General features: G+C 41.4%; 1 protein-coding gene across 1 annotated transcript in view; it reads right to left on the bottom strand.

Moving 5' to 3' along the window:
* Positions 1–2,359: 2,359 nt before the first annotated feature.
* The window catches only part of IPMK (inositol polyphosphate multikinase), a gene marked incomplete at both ends in the record, with an annotated part of 39,148 nt that continues 20,316 nt past the window's right edge, over positions 2,360–21,191 (bottom strand). Inside the window, 4 exons of the mRNA XM_082002455.1 lie at positions 2,360–2,994; positions 4,012–4,093; positions 12,583–12,755; positions 19,554–19,650. Of these exons, the coding sequence (XP_081858581.1) occupies positions 2,360–2,994; positions 4,012–4,093; positions 12,583–12,755; positions 19,554–19,650 (987 nt within the window). The remainder of the gene's footprint in view (positions 2,995–4,011; positions 4,094–12,582; positions 12,756–19,553; positions 19,651–21,191) is intronic.

Consider the following 21,191-nt stretch of genomic DNA (forward strand, 5'->3'; position numbering starts at 1 on the left):
GGTGCATTACAAACATTGCCATAGTCAACACAACAATCAATACTTTAAGAGCATTCAAACACTGAAGACGTATATCTTAAAGCAGAGACGGGAGAATGTGCTTATACTAAGAGCATACAGATAGTTTTCCAACAACTGACTTCTGTGAGGCAGATGTCCGATTTTTCCGGCACAAAATGGATTAAAATCCAGAAGAGATGAATTACAGAGGACAAAAATTCAGATGTATAAATGTTTTCCCCCATATTTTCTATAAAACATTGTGAATTTATCATACAAGGCCATTACCAGCCTAGCCTACTCTAGTGTTGACTACTTATGGGATAGAACAACAAAAATCATAACAGAGAAACCAGCGTCAAAGCAAACAAAACCACAAACTCTTCCTAGAATATGGCTTAAATTAGTTCACAGAGAGTTGGGAATATATTAACTATATGATGCCATGGAAATACCAGGCAGAAAAGAAGACTTTTCTTGATATTTTCCCCTCAGCCCTCACCATAACTTGCATAAAATTTTCAACAAAATGATACTGCCCCTCCTGCAAGTGCCTTTTCCCATGCTTCAAAAACATTATGTTACTAACAGATCGGTTTCATTCTTGAATGTATTGGCCAATATTAGCTCTAAAGTCTAAACAACGTAGTTCTACACATAATACCTTCTTTCTTCCAATTAACCCAGCTTCTCAAAGCGCTAAAATTTCAGCTTCAGTTAAAACAGCATATTTATTTGAAAAGGTATTTCTCTTTTTCTGCTATAGAAAACAGAGGTCAAATCGAGAACTTGCAAAGACGTGTACACAAATGAGTGCATAGTGCAGAACATCATACAGAGAGAGCAGCAAGGCCACGGTGTCACGTTAACTCCGCATGTAAAAGATGTATGTTTCCAACGACCAAATCCATTCTAAGAAGTTTTACTTCTGGGGCTTGCTTAAAGCATTAAAATCTTGCTCTAGAGATGGCAAGACTGCTCCGTCTCGACTTTTCGTATAGCTGAATATATACGCGTGGTAGGGCAGCTACATACACAGCATACGGAAGATATATGCCAAAAATGCTTTGGATTCATATGGAATATTTGAGATCAGGATGATGTAAGCTTTGATTTTTCCTGTGAAAAAGAAGGAAGCGGGACAACTTTCAAATTACACAGCTTGCCTGTGTGTTATTAAAAAAACCAAAACAAACCAAACCCAAAAAATCAGAGCCGGCTTTAGCCCAGGGTAAGAGAGCCACAACTCCACTGCGACAAACAGAGGGACGTCTGGCTGCTCCAGGGCTGAACTGGATCTTCGAAGTAAAGGGTCCTTTGCCTGTATTGCGCGCAGTTTCCAGGCGGTGCTCCCCAGCAGCGGAAACGTGAAACGCTTGTTGCAGAAGTACAAGCAGCAAACGGCTAGAGGAAATCTCTGTATGCTTACTCAAAATGCTTTGTTTCCCCGTTCAATTAAGTTTGCTTTTAAAAGCAATGTTTTTGGAGAAGGGCCATCGGAACACAAGGAGTGAGGCACTTCCCATAAGTCACGGCACCAGACACTCCATTAACAGACTGACTTAATCTCCTAAACCAAATTAGTTCCTGGAACGTCTCGCATTTGCATTCTTTTAGTCTTCCTTAGGAACAATCAGTTGCTCCAGCAGTTGTGCAGTTTAAGCCTGTTACGATATTGTACGCCAGCATTTTCTTAGCACCTCAACACAAATTACGCTGTAGCTTGTCTGTGGTGAACATCAGCTACGGACAACCATCAAGAGGGGAAGCGCCCAAACCAGTGTTGAAATAACAGCAACATCGTCCCGTGACATTGAAAACGCACTTTTTGATACACTAGCTTCCAGATTTCTGACTCAAAACAGGATTTCTCTCCAGAAGTAGGGTTAACTCCAGTTATTTAAATACAGTAAACACAAGAGGGCAGTACTGAGGACATCAATCCTGCACTTCAGAGTTTTCAGCCCATTTTCTAAAACCTGTTAATGGAGATACGGCTCAGTGTCAAGGCTAAGTGGGCAAGTGTTTATCTACGCTAAAGTCGTTATGGGAACTAACATAACCCTTGCTTACTGTACCACTGTACTCCTTGGATTTAAGCCAACCATACACATTCCATCCTACTAATTTACCTATCCTGCTTCATCTCGAGTATCTTCATCCTTTCACACTCCCTAATTAACTATCAACTATTTTCCTGAGTGAGATTATAAAAAGTTAAACCCTTCTACCAAAAGTACAAAGACAAATAAAATATAGAACAATACAAACCCAGTTATACAGCATTACAAGTGCAGAAATTCTTCATGTTGTTGCTCTTCTTTGTTATTGGCCCCCAGTAAAAACCATAGCAAAGAATTTAGTTATCCAAAATATTTTGAAGTACTGTGATTAAATTCTTCAGACCATAAATGTAGCCCTCATCCTTTGTGTTGCTCGGAAACACATGAGCAAAATCTATCATTCGGACTTCTACGTTTGCGCTTTCCTTGATCTCTGCTGGCATGTGACAGAAAACTTTTTCCAGTTGGGGTATAACGTTTCCGTTCAGATGCTCCTGTGTAATGCACGTGCTGCTTTTCCACACGTTGTCTTGCTCCAAGTTTTCAACCTGTAGCGAGAGTTCGCTGTGGTGCCTCTTAGAGTATGCCTTTTTGTGAAGTGCATAAAATTTGGACAAGCCTTTACTTACAGAGGCCTCAATTTTTCCATTCTCTGTAGAATTTATTACATGAATATTATTATTATACTCCAGTATGTCTCCACCTGATAACAGTCCTTTGGGCACTCCTCTCTTCTCTGCCAAGGTGACATCACTCAGCCGCACGGTTGTTGCCTGACATGAACCTTCGTAAACAAACAGTAACGAGCTTGCATAAAAGCTGAGTTGCTTCTGGCCCTCAAACCACTCCAAAATTTTTTCAATCTTCTGAATGCTGGCAGCTATTGCATCTTTTCTCAAGCAGGACCCATTGTGGAAAAACTTTGAGATGCCTGCAAGGAGTAAGAGACATTTGGGGATTACTGTCACCTCTGAAAAGAAAGCAAACATTTTTCATTTCTATCAGGATGAGAATAGTTCTTAATTTGAAGAAACAGACAGTATTCACAGAGTTGCCTTTCAGGCAATTGTTAACAGAATCGGAAGTGAACCAAGGAGCTCAGATACCTTCAGTTACCTCACCTGTATAATGCTGCATAATAGTACAGATTGGCTTTGGATTGTAAATAAAAATAACTAACCAATATATCAATCAAACACTAGAGGAGCATGGTTCCTGCTCCCCACGTCATTTTAGCAAGCATCTGGACAGTTTTGGGCAGGGACCCATCAAATTCTCCAGGGATAAAGCAGCTCAAGCAGCTCTTTATCATGAGCGACAGAGCTGACAAATTAGTGCCAGCTCTGGAGAGGGATGTGCTTGTGCATGTGTCCTTCTGTCTCTTGGCGAGGGACAGATGAACAGACATCAATTAATCGTTTTAAATAGTCATCACCACCAAACAGACGGACTATGGTAGCATTTTTATTTATTGTTAACGTAAAACAACATATGAATCGACTTTGACTGAGAAGGTCACTTTAACTGAAAGATGCACTTCCAGTAGCTGTCTAAAACAAAAACCAGGATATATTCACAGAAGACAACTAGAGATAAATATATATTATAAAAACATCTAATACTTCTGAAAGTTTTCTATTTCATTATAGTCTCAAAGCTGCAAAGAAATTGAATTCTACCACTATCACCCCGTTATTAGTAGTAAAAGACGTGTGATGAAGAAATTCCTATAGACTACACTGCTGGTAAAGCCAACCGCAAACTTAATTTAGGATCGATAGGTAGTTCAAATGGTACAGTAAACTGCTAAGGACCCATCTGGCAAGAGGAGAAAAAGGGGCTTTTAAAAAGGAAACACACAGACTACTTTTTCCATACAGTTCTATAAATAAGTAAATAAATGAAAAATATCCAGGAGCACCAAATTCTGACACGCAAATTCCCTTACCATCCTTTACTGTTTCCTTTGTCAAGCTCCTTCCGTAGTGCTGGTTTTGCGTCTCATAGCTGTCAGAAGAGACATGGTAAACCTGCAAGAAACAAGGAAGTAACTCCATATTTATTTCAACCAACCAATATTTCTGCAGAGCCCCGAGACACCTTACAGGCAGGCTACAAAATCTTTGGTACCATTTATCCCTGGCGTAACTTTAAGTTACTTGCAGCGGCCAGCGCTGCCCTCTAGTGCCCTGATTTGCAAAATCCTCCCCCTTCACACCTTGGGTGTCGAGACTACAGCTTTCCTGCATGAGAAAATCATCATTATGCTGGCAAAAAGCAATATATCCATGATGGGAGAACATTTCGTATGGCACCTGCCTTGCAAATCGATGCTAAGACTTGACACTGTCATACTCCTACCCATGTTACTACGATTATTAAATTAGTAAGACGTAAGAAGCTCAAAAATTCAACGCAATTACTTTGCAGTTCTGAAAACTATAAAAATACTAAGCCCGGCAAGCAAAACAGTAAGAAATGCTATGATGTGAGCAGGGTGACCCAGCTCCATGAGACTCATCTGAAACTGTAACTGTCAGCACAAATGAGGTTATACTAAATACATGACGGCAGTGGAGTGAAAGCTCGGGTCCAGCACTGATAGTGGCACATCAGCTCTCGCCTGAAAGGGCGGCAACTCATACGGGTACAGTTTTGTCCATATCAGGAATTGTACGAGCTTAACAACTGAATTCAAAAACGTTTTGCATAGAGACACATTTTCTCTCTAACTGAAATAATTTTCCACAGCAGAAACGTGCCAGCCAGCCAGGCCTGAGTATAATCTGTTTATGAGAGTGTAGACAATTCTTATTTGCAGAAATAACGGTGTTACCAAGCAGGCAGTCGTCTCTGGCAGAGACGCTGCGCTTGGCGCTTGTTCAGACCACCCAACCCTGCGGCACCCATGCGGGCTGCAGCGCTCTGCCCTCCCTTCACCCGCCTTAAGAAGAGAGGATCCCAGGGAAAGCAAGTTGGGGCACGCTCGTCCCTGATCCCTCCCCCTTTGGGGTCTTTTTCTTGTAGCCCACAGAGAAAGTCCAGGACCGTGAAACATCAGTGCATAAAAAGGATTGGTACCTGAGCAATAATTAAAAAAAATAAAAAATAAAAAATTCTGTTTCCATTGCAGCTCCCCACCCCAAAGCCTCTCTCCCCCATCCAAACCACGACGAGCGCAGTATGAAAACACCGGTCCGTAACTCCTGCTTCGCAAAGTAGCTGGGAATAAAAGTCTCAAGTAGCTCTTATTTTGACAAAAAAAAAAAAACCAAGTAATTAAATTCAGGGTCCCCAAGGAACTTAAATCATAGAGTGTGGAAATTGATTTAAGTCATCAACCATGAACTGAAGGGACAGTAAATAATTCTGGCTATACTGAAGAAGTAACAGTTGTAAGCCTGAATTTTTAAACTCACTTGATAGCAGAGACACTCCCCACTGTTACGATTCCTATTTCCACTGTGATGATAGTCACAGAAACTGAGGTCCCAACATAATTTTTTTTTCCCCCCATGAAGCACACAGTAGAGGTACAGCATGCAACGTATGAACCCAAAGATTACTTACGTAAATACTTCAGGTACCAAAGTTACTTTCAAAAACATACAAAAAGTTTCAAAAACCTTGTAATTTGAAGAGCCACAAGCCAAAGGTAATTAAATAAAGCAAGAAATAATAATAAAAAAAAAATTACTTAGGAAGAGGATCAAGAGTCTGACGACCACATCTAAGTTTTCACTAGCTGTGTCTTCATTTTAATAATATTAAACGTTCTCATTTAGTGGTCTAGGGGCAGCTTCCTCCATACAGCAGCACACTCCTGAACGAATAATCTTGTTTACCAGAACCTTGTCTCTTCCCCATAGGAGCTAACAGTTTTTGTGACATCGGCACTTGCTCAAAAATGCTGATTAAGATCTGCAAGCTCATTTTGCTTTCCAAAGAAATGCTGGAACAGCACATAAGCCCCCTGTTCTTCTGGGCTGGGTTTCCCATGAAGCCACCCTACCTCTTCTCATAATTTCCACAAAACCGTTCCCCCCTAAGTGGCTTTCGATGTAGTTTAGAAATACCCAGATGTGCACGTTTTGCATTAACAGTGCATTTTTAACTATCCAAAACAGTCGATGACAAGCTGCCAAGTCCCACACACATACCAACAGTGCAACGTATACATTTAACTATCTTGTGAACAAGCAAAGACTCAGAACACCCTTGGTTACCAACGGGCTTGGCTGCAGACAACAGCATTAAAGGGCAACATATACAGGTTGAAATCACGCATCGTGACTGAGTCGTGGAAGTATTCTCCATGTGAGCCAAAGAGCTGTCTCTTAATGCTGCTTCAAGCCTTTACTCCACTGTAAGGAAGTGACTATTTGAAACATTCCTGCAAAACCTCAACCAAATCCAAATACATTAAGTCCATACTGAAAGCAGAGGATCAGAAAACCAAGTTCAGACAGAAATAATCTTTCATCAGTTCTTGCTTCACCCTCAGCTTCCCACCATTCCAAAACACAGGGATGGCTGTGCTGTAGTAGCAGAAGACTAAAATCAACTTCCTAGTCTACGGACCTCTTGCTTCACCATGCTTTTGTTCATGCGATCACCGCTACCGATCCACTACTAACCCACTACTAACTCTTCCCAAAAGAGTAGTTGCCTTTGAACCAACCTTTTGCTGTATCCCTGTTGCTGCAGCTCTCTGCTAGCCCACTTCTGTCAAAATGATGACACGTCAAGGAAGTCAAATCTGTAACCTTAACAATGGCCAAGAAATTATTAGATAGGAAAATCTCATTTCTTGTACACCTGCTCATACTTTATGTCTGCTCTGTATTCACAAGGAGTTTCACCATATAGTAAAAGACAGGGAAAACTTTGTACTATCTGCTACACATTGCCTTCAAGAAAACTCCTGCTCTATCAGTAATTTTTATACATTCTTACTCCACAAGATCAGAGCTGTTTTGGCTGACAATGCGGAGGCTCCTCCTCATGCCTACAAGCAGCTCCCATTCGGTGAAGTTTCTGCATGAACAGAACTGGAATCCAGCATGCTAACCGGTTCAGTTTTTTATCAGTAGTCGTAAGGACTCTGTACAGGCAGCACATCAAAAAATGCAGATGATTAACTGTTGAGGGAAATTATCTTCGGACTTTCTCAACCTGCACTGGGCTTTTGTTTCCCAACGAGGTGCTAAGTTATTGCTGCTTGCACACGCACATGTGTTTTTGTGCCCTTTTTTCAATTACGGTTAGTTCTTCTGACATTCTTGAAGTGAGGGAAGCCTTGAGCTAAAATAAAAAAGTTGGTCCAGTGTGATCTTTAAAAAAGCACAAGCCTTGCAAGATTTCAACAGTGGGATACACAGTTTAGAAACCTCGCAACTGCAGCTTCAGGACATTAAGCTGAAGACTGGATTGAGGAAAATAAACACCAAATGTTATGTAATGTTATTTACGGTAATTCAGTACCGGCCTCCATGGCAAGGCAGAAAAATACACTCGCTGTTCAAATACTCTGCGGCAACTCCCTAACTTCCAGAAAGTATAATTTAAACACATATTAAGACTAGCCTGTTTGGTGGAGATACTGTTAGCACAAATAAAAATCTGTTAAGTAACTTGCAGAGCTCTTTCACATCTGCAAAAAATATTAACTAATCCACATCACCGAAACAGAGGGGGGCGGAAAAAAGCCAAAACATTGTGAGCGGGTGCGTAGAGAAGGCTCACTTAACCGCACGTGCGATAGGGACTCGCGCACCGCTGACGTTCCCACGTACTCGCCGGTGCCTGGGAAGCAGTTTCCGGCGGAGCTCCCGGTGCTCGTCCCGGCTCCCCCGCATGCCCCGCGAGGGCAGCCTGGGCCCGCAAGGACATGGAGATTAGAGATACACGCTCTGATGCCGAGACATCCAGACTTCAAAGGGCAAAGGGCTGAGCTGTCCACCCCTCCTATTTTTTCTGTAAATATACTTCACGGTCATCCCCGTTTTACACTCACACAGGTACCCAGCCTGCTGCCAAAACCGGAGCCAAGCAGGCAGCACCCCAGCTAACCCCAGGACACCCGACATCAGCATCAGGCCACCGCCTGCGCAGGGGGCAACTCCAGCGCCAGGCTGAGGGCCACAGCTGAATACCTGCTGCCTGGACCTCACGACTGTCCCGACGTAAATACACGGGTTTCCTTCATGTCTGAAGAGCCCGGATTTCTTGGCTGTCCTGGGAGCTCTCTGGGACTGATCCTGCCAGAGTGGAAAACTTGAAGGCTGAGTTTTGACAAGCCTCATTTTTTCTTTTTCCAAAAGAAAGTAAAACAGGAATTTGAAGAAAAAATAAGAAAGGGAGCAATTTTTTTTAAAGCCATTCTCTTATTTGATACTATTGCTTTATTATAATGCTGTAACACTATTACTGCTGCTGAAAGCATGCCCATTTATCGAAACCCCTTTGTCTAATCACCTCCTCCTCTATTTTTTTTTTTAAAAAACCTTACATTTTTGTTGCTAGACCACAAGTGATGAAAGTACACACATCCCTGGTTTGCTGCTAGCTTGAAAATTCACCACAGGACGGATGCATCCCTGCTCCCCCGTTTCTAAGACTATACTTATATATTATTCTATCTGTTTTGCTTCTTTGTCCTTCCGGTATTTGACAGAGTGCACCAAAGTTTTAGTAAGGTCCTCACATAAATAAGTTGTAGAATGAAACTACGTGGAAGCTAATTCAATGAAAAAGCAGTCTAATAATCTCCTAAATGAAAGGAACGACGATACTGCAGTTAAATCATGAACCATTTTAAAAATAGCTTAATACATTAATTTTTGGACTCCCAGAACTTCCACAGAGCACCTCATTAGAATGTATTTCTTTTATGCCTCCTTTTTATAGAGTGGGGGGGGAAAAAAGGCCATCTCTCACCTCATCCATCATCAGCTTTTTCCTAACATACAGGAAATCGTATCAGCCGTAAAGACACAAACAGACCAGCTGTCATATATGTGACGAGTCTTTCATGTAAGGAAAAATTGCTGGAAAAAAGGCCAGGGTACCCATCTGCTAGAACTGGCCCGAGAGGATGATGGATGGAATCTCCTGAACTCTACAAGTGAAGTACTTCTGAAACACACCACTTCAATCCATTAGCAGGTACCGGACTTGGAAAAATTGCTGCGCTCAGCTCCGCAGCATGGATCTGGCACCATCAGACAGAGAGACGGATGAGCCGAACTTGACTGCAAGAATCAGGGAGCGAAAGTTGACGGAGAGAAAAGCAGAGGTAACCAAGACAGCACAGACAAACCAACCAGAGCCTCGGTTTACTGCTCGCTTCAACCACCGCAGATATCTATTTCCAGACTTTTGCAGGGCTTACTTGTTTGGAGGGGTTTTTTTCTGGTTGGTTGTAGAGGGTTTTTTCCGTGTTTGTTTTGTATTCCTCTGTTTTCTTAAACATCAAAGCTTGAATTAGATTTATAAATGTAAACAAACCAACCAACCAACCAACCAGTTCTGGTCATTTTTTACTGTGGAAGAATATGAACACTAGATGCAGGATTTAATAGCTTTACTTCCTAAATCTTGTTATTAACAACATCAGAGCTTATAAAAATTACCAGGGTACTAGAAAGGGTTGATAAGGAGAACTCATAAAAGGGACTCAGCTACAGTCAGTTTTAAAATATCTTGCAGGAACATGTGCTGTAGATTAGGAAATTCGGTTGTAAAAACACCTTTGATGAGGTATCTGCATTACTGCATGCAATCATTCACAGGCACAAGCAATAAAAGTAAACGATGGATTATACTGGTAAAGTTACATAATCACCAGTTTGTGCTTTAAAAACAGGTTTCAGAAATATTACGGACCACGTGGTATTGCGATCAAGATGCTCTGGAAGAAAAAGAAATCCTGCAGAAATTGGGAATCGTGGATTCTGAACGGATCGCGAATCCAAAATGAGATCATAAGCCACGCATTCGGCCTGTATTCAACAGCATACAAAATACTCTATTTCTAATACTGCATTGGCCTGCGAAGATATTTCTTATATATTTATATATTACTACTGAAACCATCTTGCAACTTGTATTTTTGCTACTGGAACCGTACCTTAGTTTTCCAATTTCCATTTCAAGTCTCACTACCTTCATAACAAACCTATGTCCTCATCTGTTAAAGAAAGGAACCTCTCCACTGAAGATGAAACTGGGTTTTTAAACAAGGTTACTGAAATGACTGTATTTTGTAAATGCGTTCCCATGCGTTTGTTCTATCTTTTCAGTGCATTAAGATGAATATAGTTTAGCACATGCCAAATGCCAGAACTATGTACATAAATCAAAGCTCTGTCAGATGGGAGACTCGCTTCTTTTAAGGACAAACCGTATGTACTTTTTATATAAAACAGATGACTGCTTATTTACCAGTGCGTGAAAAAATGCTGTATCAATGGCTTTTGGGGTAAAAATCCACTATAAGTAAGTTTTGGGGTAAAAAAACCCATGTATAACACATTTTTGCTTGTATCTCTTCACGACAGCTTATATGATGTATGCTTTAAAAAGTACAGGCAACTACATTTTCTGTTTGTCCTGGCCCTCTCTTTCTTGCTCTTCTAAAATAAGAACTTAATAAGCCAGCCCACCCCCCATGTTAAAAATAACGTTGAGCAGGGAGATTAAAAACAAAACCCTCTACTTTCTGAATCGTGTTATAGCGAGTTTTGTTCAGCAAACACTGGCAACTTTTATCGAGCGTGTTAGCTGTTACAGGCAGTAAACGCCTGTACAAGAGAGTGCTTTTCATCATGGCCAGAATCTTGCAAAAATAAATCAGGCAGACAGGCAGAGAGCACCCCATAATCAAGAGGAGGCAAGCTGAGCAGAGAAAATGCCTTGTGAATTTAGACTTTTTGAAGTGCTGCCATGAGGGGAGGAAGAACCTTTTGAATTCTTCTTTGGAAAATAACTTCAAGATGCAGTGGGTACCAAAGGCACAAAATGAATCTCATCTAGTTAAACACCGGATGGGAAACTGCAGTGCTTGGGGGAACCATCATTACACCTACAGTTTGAATTAGGGAATCAAAAGAATTTCGGCAACGGGATAAAGATACCAATGAATGATGACGTTGGAAACAATAGTCACAAGCAAAAATACCGTGGAAGCAAGCATTCATGCCTTTTGCACTGTGATGGAACAAAGGATGTGAAGTACATTGTTTTACACATGAGATAAGAAAGGTTGTGTAACGACATAAGCCAAATCCAAAGCTATAATCTCCAGCCTTCCTTCTCGATCTAAACTGTTTGACTGGTTTTTGACTCGACTCCCACATTCTCTCTCATAGGCTTACATAATTACTACTCATGACCGCTATAATTTATAGCTGTAAAAGTTTATCTCAAGACGGAGTTAAGGCTGAGAGCCTAGGCAGTTAAGTACAAAACATTACAGAGATATTAGAATTATTTCAAACAATGGTGCAATCTGTGTGCTGTTGCTATCGAACAGCAAAGAGGAAGCTTATCAAAGTCTTCAGCCATTTATGCTTGTTGATGCCAAGCTTGAGAAGCCCTGCCTTTGTGTACAAGAGAAGGAAAACAAACATCTCCTATCAAAAGAGAAAATCATCCCTGTGCCAATCATAGCAGAAAAAAGAACTTTAAGTGCATTGCATCAGGAATTCATTACTGCCACCAACACATCTATGTTACTGATCCATAACTGAGCTGTACGGCTTTTCTTTACATTGAGGTTTTAGAGTAGCCAATACACAAATAATCAATCTTCATCTTTCTCTCCTCACCTAAAATAAGGAAATATAACAGGGTTAGTATAGACATCTGCAGAGCCGTACCCATCTCAAACTAACCTTCAGCTGACAGCTGTTCCTCAAGCACGTAAGCATCAAAGATGTCATCTTCTGCTGGAAAGCTTTTTTAAATGCAGAACGTTACGCTGCTATGTATAACTACATGCATCACCTCTGAGAGCTAACGTACTCTTCCATAAATAGAAAAGTTACATAAAAACTATTTTTCTTCTTAAAAAAAAGAAAAAAGAAAAATCTGGAGAGGATACAGCTTGTTACGACATAATTACAAAGACTGGTTCAGTACGTAAATCTCTGATATAAGCCTAAAAGTCAAAAAAATACTTTGGTAATTTGAAATATCTGCTATGTGCGAATTAATTGCAGTTTTAAGTAACTACGGTCTGTCCCAACCACTTTCTTGTATACATGTACAGAATGCAGGTTGCAAACAGATTCCCAGCAAGGACACTGCCAAGTTGAACCCTTGTTGTGAACAAAAGCAGCGTTTTGGAACATACTTCACACAACAGTTGATACCAGTACTACCAACATACTCAGATAATGCTTTATTTACGTAAAACTCAAGAGGACTCTCATTTGCTAGAAAACCAGCCACTGTATCTGGTGTGGGACAACAGGCCAGAGCATAAGCTGAATGTGAAAACAAAACAAGTTCTTACCCTCATGCCAAGTACCAAAAAGCCAATCTCTTCCATCAGCGGGTACTTGCTGACCTGCTGCTGTATCTTCTCAGCTGAAGCATACGGATCATAACTTTTCTGACCTATTTTTACATCCATTATGCAAGGCTTATTAAACTTACGGGTCACATCTTCCAGTTTTAGATACGTATCTGTTAAAAAGACAAAACTTTCATAAACAGTGGGTCAAAGCAAAATAATTATATAGTTTCTACTGAGCTTCTGTGGAGGAAGAATAGTTTAAGACTTGAACAACACACGAGTTCTTTAAGAGTCTCTGAAATTTGTCTCTGAATACAGACTAAATCATCGTCATTGACACCCACTAATTCTGTTGACATTAAATTCTAAATGCCTTATTGTTTAGAAAATTGTATACAATTAAAGTGTGCTAGCCTAGCACTCAAATCCAAATTATTGCCCAGATGAAATCCATGAGTAGCTTTTATTAAGCCATTACCATATTTCAAATAGCATTAATAAGCACATACAGGTTACTACATAGCTGGTTTTGCAGTGGAGATGGTGTTTTCTTTCTCTGTGCGAAAGGCCTAGAATTAAAAGGGCAATTTTTCTTTGTCTCATTTTAAAAATGAAATTAACACTTCAGAGTCCTACCCTACAGGGGCCGAAATGCATCTCATTTTTTGCCTTTTTATCCCACTCCCATCTGTACTCATTTCTCGTGGCACACCTTTTGGGGGAAACAGCCCTCAAATCCTAGACTGCCTTTCATCCATTTCCAAAAGTCCCTTCAGGAGGGCTGGCTGGACCGAAAAACCCCCGAGCCTTGGAGTGCATGAAGATTATAATGAGTATCTACAATCTGGTCAAACTGGTTTATGCTTTTCTCTGATGCAGGTAAGAGACTATTTTCCAAGATGATCTACAGCACTGATTGTCAGAACACAAGAAAATAAACTTCAGTAACCGCTTGACTCGCAGACAACTCTGCTTGGAGGAAGCTTGCACAAATCTCCAGCCCTGGCCAGGGCACGAAAGGCACCAAGACAACACACAGCATTAGCACACGCCTCATTCTTCACATCAGCTTCTGCAAATCTCCCTTTTATCAGTCACAAACTTCACATTAAAGTTTGTTTTTCCTTTTAAGTATAGCCTATTCCATGAGTGTATTTCTTTGGCTCTAATGCAATCTGAATACACAAAAACATCGTATTATTCCTCATTCCTGCAGCGTACGTCAAAATGGGATTGCCAAAGAAAGCAAAAACAGTTCAAGTTTAAAGAGCAAAGAGCAACAAAGTGCCTTCTTTTAACAGCTGTACAGACAGGTAACAAAACCAGATAAAGTCAAGGTAAAGGGAACAAGCAACGTTCCACTTAAGTGGAAACACTTTGTTAAGGATACGAAACGAAAGGGACCTTTATTACTTTATTAAGTCCTACTTAGAGCTTCAATTTTTACGCCATCACGATCAAATGCCCCAATTCCCCAAAGTCCGTCTGTATCAATCTGAAATAGGTTTGTTTTAATCCTGAGATGCCTGCTTTACCTATAAATGGGAGTAAGCATATTGTTAATGCTTTCCCAAGAATGACTCTACATGTCAAACCAATACACTACTGAAAAAAATCCTGTCTTCTACTAACTCACTGTATGGGCTTTCAGGACTTTTCAATGTGCTTTGGGCTACAGAATCGATCTAGCTGCAGCAAAAAGGTGTTCGTTATAGACTAGCTCACCCATAAATCTGGTTTGTTAACACAACTGCAGGGATATCCAGGCTAAAATAACTCACCCTTAACTTTGAGAAGCCATGGGCAGCAAACATACTCGATATTTGCTCACTAGATATCCCCTAAGGAGAAGCAGGACAAATACTCTCCCTGCCAGGAAGCATATTCTGTATCACTTGAAGTGCAAATGCCACTTTTTCCATTCAAAGTTTTTATACACAGGTCTAATTCAGTCAGACATGAGCACAGCTTTTGGGGGGCTTTAGGGAGCCACTACTGAGTCCAGGGGACTCCATAATACCTGTTAGCTATCTGTTATTACAACAAACATTGTAAAAATTTAAGTGCCATCCTTCACACCTATCCTTTTTGCATGTTACAGAAATCAACAGATTCATGTCATCACTCTCAAACAATCCAGAGAACAACAACTAAATGAAATTGAAGTTTTTCAGAACTCAGGTCCCAAAACCACTGAGTCAGAGGTATGCTATAGTGGGGGGGGGGGGGGGAATAAATAGAAAAACATCTCAGGAAATGGCTGCAGTCCTTCACCACCAAGTCCAAAATGCTTTGGATTAAGTTGTGAGCACCTCTGGACTCAAACTGCCACAAATACAAAGTTATACAAATTAGGAATCACCACAAATTGTTCAGAAACAATGTTGTTGTCAAGCCTAAAACATAACTGCATATGAAGTAGTGTAAAACATCTATTTCCATAATGCAACAAAAAGAGAAGCCATAAAAATAACTAGCTTAAAAAGCAGAACCTAAATCTCCCCAAACCTAGCATACTTCCCTTCAGACAACACGGAAAGAGCATGACGGTCTTGCCTCCATCAAAGGCACTGGTAGAGCACCCACAGTTATCTGCTGTCCTCTGCTCCACTGGTCCAAATCCCTCTTTTTAAGCCTACAGCACCAAGATTCAGCATCTCCAAAATATTTAAAGGTTTTAAGTATCTGTCACTCTCTAGTTCCCCATCCATTTCAGATCTGTAAAGCTAGAATATCTCCCTTACTGACCTCCTAAAAATGTAACAATTACTATTTTTTAAAAATTAAGCATTAAAATAACTTAGGAGCTAACACTAACCCTGGGAAACACTAATTACTTGGCAAAGCTTGTGAATTATCCAGAAATGACTCATCTCTCTCACACTTTCTGGAATTATTATTTAAATCGTCATAGTTAGCTAACTGCTAGCTCAGAATGAAGACTATGTCACAAGCTGTTCAATACACACCCCCACCCTCAAAAAGCTTTTTGTCCTTGCGGGGAGAGCAATGGCACCACAGATAAAGCGTTACACCAAGTTTTTTTTTTTCTCGTTACAGCTTCAGAAAAACGCATCAAGTGTTTACGTTTCAATTTTTTCCTGGCACCGTTCGGTTCTTATCCGCGTTGGGTTCAAGATCTATCGTCTACTGAAACGGACCCCAAGCCCACAGTATCAGAGCGTACCACAACTCCCAACAGTTACCCCTACAATACCTCGAAGCGTTAAGACTAAGGCAAATAAAGTAAGCTTCAGATTCAGACAGACATCGGCAGGTATCGCCGCTCTACCTTTTCAAGTCAGGTGCTCTCATAGTCTTTGAGGATTTGACCCCAAGTGTCCTTCCCATGGTCATCAACAAGTCTGTAGCTGAGCCCAGGTAACTAAAGCACTCTCCTTCCTCTCCTTGTTTTGTTAAACGAAAAATGGCAGATTTTTCAAGCAGTCCAGATTTTCTGCATTATTATATAGCACACTGCTAAGCCAATGTGCTTCTGAAAATCGTGCGTTCGCCCCCTAAAAACAGGTTACATTAAAATCCCCTGCAGAGAAAAATTCATAAAGATTTCTGTATCTTAGCTTTGGTAGATAATCCTGACTATATATTTCAAGGATTTAAACAAATCATTCCTCAGAGGCTTACCCTCCTCCTTTCTATTTTTCAGTGGCAGGGAAGGAGGCAGGAAGATGTGGCTTGACATATTATTTACATAGTTTATTACAGTCCCGAAGGAGACAAACAAAAAGACCACCAAAATTCAGCAAGTATGCATGGCATGAACCACTGCAGACTTCAGCACGTACGTGCTGATGCATTCAGTCCTCACTGGAATCAGAAGTGACAAAATAACTTGAGGCATCTGACTTCTCGTAACTTACAAGACATCTCTCAAAACATACGAATAAGCAGGGAAAAGCCTCGGTTGCTTGCAGCAACGAGGGAAGAAAAGAAAGGCTTGAAGCTGCCTTATACTTATCTACCCCGTTTCAGTTTAGGCAACAAATTTAAGAGCACAGTATGAAATGAGCAGCGGTAAAGTTACTTAAAAAAAAAAAAGGGGGGGGGGCAACAAGTAGGCAGCAAAAACCAGACCTCTCAGCAGGAGCTACAAAAAGCTTAACATGGCTCCTACATCTTTATGACAACTTTTCCACTTCATTAATAAACTCCAAGTGCCCACAATGCCAGTGAACCCAAAGTTCAACTGGTCTCACTACAATTTTACATCAGCTTAGCGAGATGCAGCGTCATCCAGCTCTAACTCCGGCTCCTGTGCAGTAGCACTAGGCATGCGATTTCAGCTTAACAGGACAGTTATTTCACAAATTTTTATCGATCCTCTGAATATCAGTCCATCTTTTCCCTCGCCCTTCCTATATGCTCATTTACACTTAACACGTCACCCCTTTTAGCACGTGATTTCATCCTCTTACCTACATTTTTAGCACAGAAGCCTGATGCTTCTCCCTCAATCGTTTCTCTATGAAAATAAATTCCTTCTTTTCTCCACCTTACCCATGGCACGTCCTGCTTACCGGCTTTACGGGAGCTCAGAGGCGGTCACGGATCAAGTTCAGAGTCATCCTAAATTAAATTACTCCGTTTTTTTTCCTACCACACAGCTACGATTCTCTTCAGCCTGTATGAACCTACTCAAACTCTCAAACCTCTACCTGAGGTAACAACTCTGACGCTACACGTACAAGGCACCAGTCACCAAAGAGCCTTCCTTATCTCATATGAAACAAGGACACCAACGGCCATCCTCTCTCTGCCCTAGCAAACCAGGCAAGCCCTGGCTCCTCCACACAAACACTCCTAAAATAATATATACAGTTCAGAATATGCAGCCAGCCTGGTTTGGTAACCAATACATCGTTTAGTTTCATTTTGGGGTTTTTGGAGAAACTTTTGTCCAATTTCGCAACACAAAGGAATTATGGGTTCACTACTCAGAGGTTGTATGGAGCTGTATCCCCAGAACGTGTAGAGCAGTGACTACCAAAGGAAAGATCAGGCTTCCAATGTCAAGACTGCAAAAAGCTACAAAGACATCCTCAATCTAAATTCAATAATTAGATGCCTTTCTAGCAGCTAGATTCCTTCATCTCATGCCATTGGCACGCATCACAACAGCTAAGCATAAGGTTCCATCTTTTGAACCAGAGCTTAATCCACAGCTAATTTGGGGAGACCGGTAACAAGCCCCATCCCTGATTTCCCCAAAATAGCCTCTCCTCACTCTCCCTCCTCTGTGTGTTTACTTCCCCTCTCTATTTTTCTAAACCGGATTTCCTACTTTTTAGGCAGTCTAGATGCAACACTGGCGATTCTTTTCACCTCTGGTGCCAAGCATCGACGCACAAACCCAAAAGCATCACAGAGGTTTCCCCCCCGTATCTGGCATTAGCAAAACTGCGTTTGCAAATATCTGCTAAACAGATGACTTCCAACGTGAACGGCTACCACCTCAGCTTCAGCTGTGCTGAGCACGCACGTGTTCCGTTAAGCTCCATGATTTCCAACGCGCTTGGTTTCTATCAAGACTACACAAAACCCATTAGTATCACTGATAACAGAGTTGGCAATGGAATGTTTCGTTTGAACCCCCACCACAGCTTTCTATGCAGAGGGCTCCTGATAGCACAGAGTCTTTTCAAGAAGCAAAACAAACAAAATCAGAAGTTACTTTGCCTTTAAACTGTTATTCCTACTGGCTGCATCTGGACTACTGATGGAGGACGGCCAAAATTTAGCCCCGTGGTGCACAGTGCTAGTGAATTCCCAAGGTAAACCAGGGATGTGTTGAGTTACTGCATCTTGGCTAGACCACAGATTTTTTACACATATTTTACATATTTTAAGATCCTACTGTGAATAGAAAAAAATTGATTTGCAATTCGGAGGGGACATTAAGTGAGATCCATGACAGACATAAAATTATGAGGGAAGGAAAAAGATAGCTCCAGTAGAGCTACTTGAGTTAGTGCCAAATATGAAAGCGCGAAGTCAAATCTGAGCCAAGAAAGTGCTGGGTACTACCACAATCCTCCTTACATTTCTTTTCTCAAGAGTTTAGACAGCATCTTTGGACACCGTCTCACTACTCTCGTTGGAAAACAAGTCTATCAAGTGACAGGATAAGCAAAAGACAGTTATATTACAGGAGCACAGCATCCAGTTTTTACTGCCCGTGGATTTAAACAGACTCAACGGCATCCTTTTGTTCTGTATGTTCCAGATACTTACTCACACTGGGGAAGTGGAGCAAGAGCAGAAGAAAAACTAGTTTCAGTTTTACATACACGAATAATATCTATTTTCTCTTGAAGAAACAATCTGCCAAATGTCCTCCAAAAACACCTTTTTCTTCCTGGCTCCTAACATGTTTTACAAACACAAAATTAAGATACCAGAGCTTTGTTCCATTCCAACCAGTAACAGAGGATGACCAGCATTGGTCCCCAGCAAGGTACCTGCTGAAATAACTGCTTTGTACGATATGGCATGGCGATGGGATCCAACCCCTGGAGAACCGGCAGCAGACTCCGGTTTGAATGCCTCCCCTTAGGCCCCAACCTATCCATTTTTTTCTCGCTTACACACCCACACAGCGCCTGTCTCTTGCGCCAATAGCCTGACCAGACATAAACATGCAACCAGCCCACTCCTCCGACATGACCCAGACCGCAGCAGCGGATCCGGGGCAATACGCATCAGGTCCAGCTTCTCAGGAAACGTCTGTGGTACAAACAGCCATGCCCCATCTCCCCTGGGAGGAAGACCCCAAAGACCTCATCCAGCCAGAGGACTGCAAACCGGAACCGGCTGTTAGAGGGAACATTAGTGGGTTACAAAGCAAAGCAAATAAAAAAACCCACTACGGAGTTCACAACTGCCAAAAAATCAGTCTCCAGAAGATTCTTCCAGGAGGTTTGCATTAACAGATAAAATTAGAACAGTACCATTTGGTGCAGTAGGTGGTGACCAGACACCGAAGTATTTTGGCAGATATTCCCGCAGCTCCAGAAGAATGCTGTCGCAACAGTCGGAGTCATAAACCTGAAATAAATTAGGGAGGGGTGGAGAGATCATCAGTTTAAAACATTCATTCTACACTTCCAGTTGTCCCATAATTATAATTTCTTACAGTCTTTGTTTTCATATGTTTAAGATTTCTACTTCGCATTTAAAAAACGTATGAGATGAAGATGATCATTATCACAGTCCAACATATATGAACGGTATCCTGTCTTTCAAATTTTAAATTCAAAAAGACGCATCAGCTCTAACTAAGAATAATTTATGGCTTAACTTGAATAAAAATCCAAACTGTAATTGTTAGCATCGAAGCCTACTTCGGGAAAAGGGTGTTCTCCCATCCTGGATCCAAGGCTGCATAGGATTACTACATTGTGTTGTACAGCTGAAGCTTTTTAAGTTATATCACGTACAGTATGCAAGCTCAGACTGGATAGTATTTCCTCATTTCCTCCAAAACAACTCATCCTGTAACTACATCACACAGACAATGCGCAATTCAAATATATTTCTTCTCATTTGCTTTAATGCTTTCAACATTTTTTTCAACTTCTGTAAGAAAAACAAGGACAGTCCGGGAACAGCAGCTGGCTCATATTCCTGAAGGAGTAATTCTTTGCAGAGTTAAAACGAAGCCTCGGATACTGTCTGCTACGGAACCGCATGACTGTCACCAGTTTGCAGCGTTGTTGTTCAAATGGTTTCAAAACCATTCCCTTGACCAGATTCCTTTCATCCCGCTCGAAGATCTAGTTACAGCCATGGCGGATAGCCTACAGCCATAGGGGATAGCCTACAGCCACAGTTCAACATGCTTTGCAGACCGAAAGGTCTCTAGCCACACAAATACAGGGTACAGTGATAATTACTGCATTTAGGAACATTCTCATCCTAATCCCCTTGCAGCTATCCCAGTTCTGGTGCTAGCAGACCGGTGTCCTGTCCCTCAGCCCTGCAGCGGCTGCGCACGAGTGACCAAGGCAAGCTAACAATTCCGCTGTCACCTCAGTACGCAATGAGTCAGAGCCCGCTGCGAAGTCAGAAGCAATGCAAAAAAAAAAAAAAAAAAAAAAAATTACAAAAAAAATTATTTAAGGTGTTAACATTGCTCTGCAGAGTTGGCTCAGCTCATTGCTTCGAGATCCACGTTTAACCACAGTGGGGGAATATCTTGCGACGGAAACTACAAAGGGTCCGTATCGCAAAATACGCACCTTTAGCATTGCAATATTCATACATCTAGAGAGAAAAAACCCCCGGACCTGAAGTCCAGCTACTGTTTTAGAGCATCAAGGCAAACCTCAGCTGTGACCCCCGATGCCGTGTAACTGTAGACAGAGCCTCGCGCAGCAGCAGAATGTTAAAATGAGTCAATGCGGGTTTGTGCTAAATTTAGGTTTCATCGCAGAAACCTCAAACTGGGCAAACTCAAATCACCAGAGTGCCTCAAACGCACGGGGTTGTTCCATAGCCCTTCAGGCACATCTAATACGGGGCTCTCCTGCGCTTATACGAGCCACAATTCTGATACCTTTATGGCAGCACTGTTACTGGGCAGCAGC

Source organism: Phaethon aethereus, assembly GCF_964289735.1.
Source record: "Phaethon aethereus genome assembly, chromosome: 7".
NCBI classification, from domain to species: Eukaryota; Metazoa; Chordata; class Aves; order Phaethontiformes; family Phaethontidae; genus Phaethon; species Phaethon aethereus.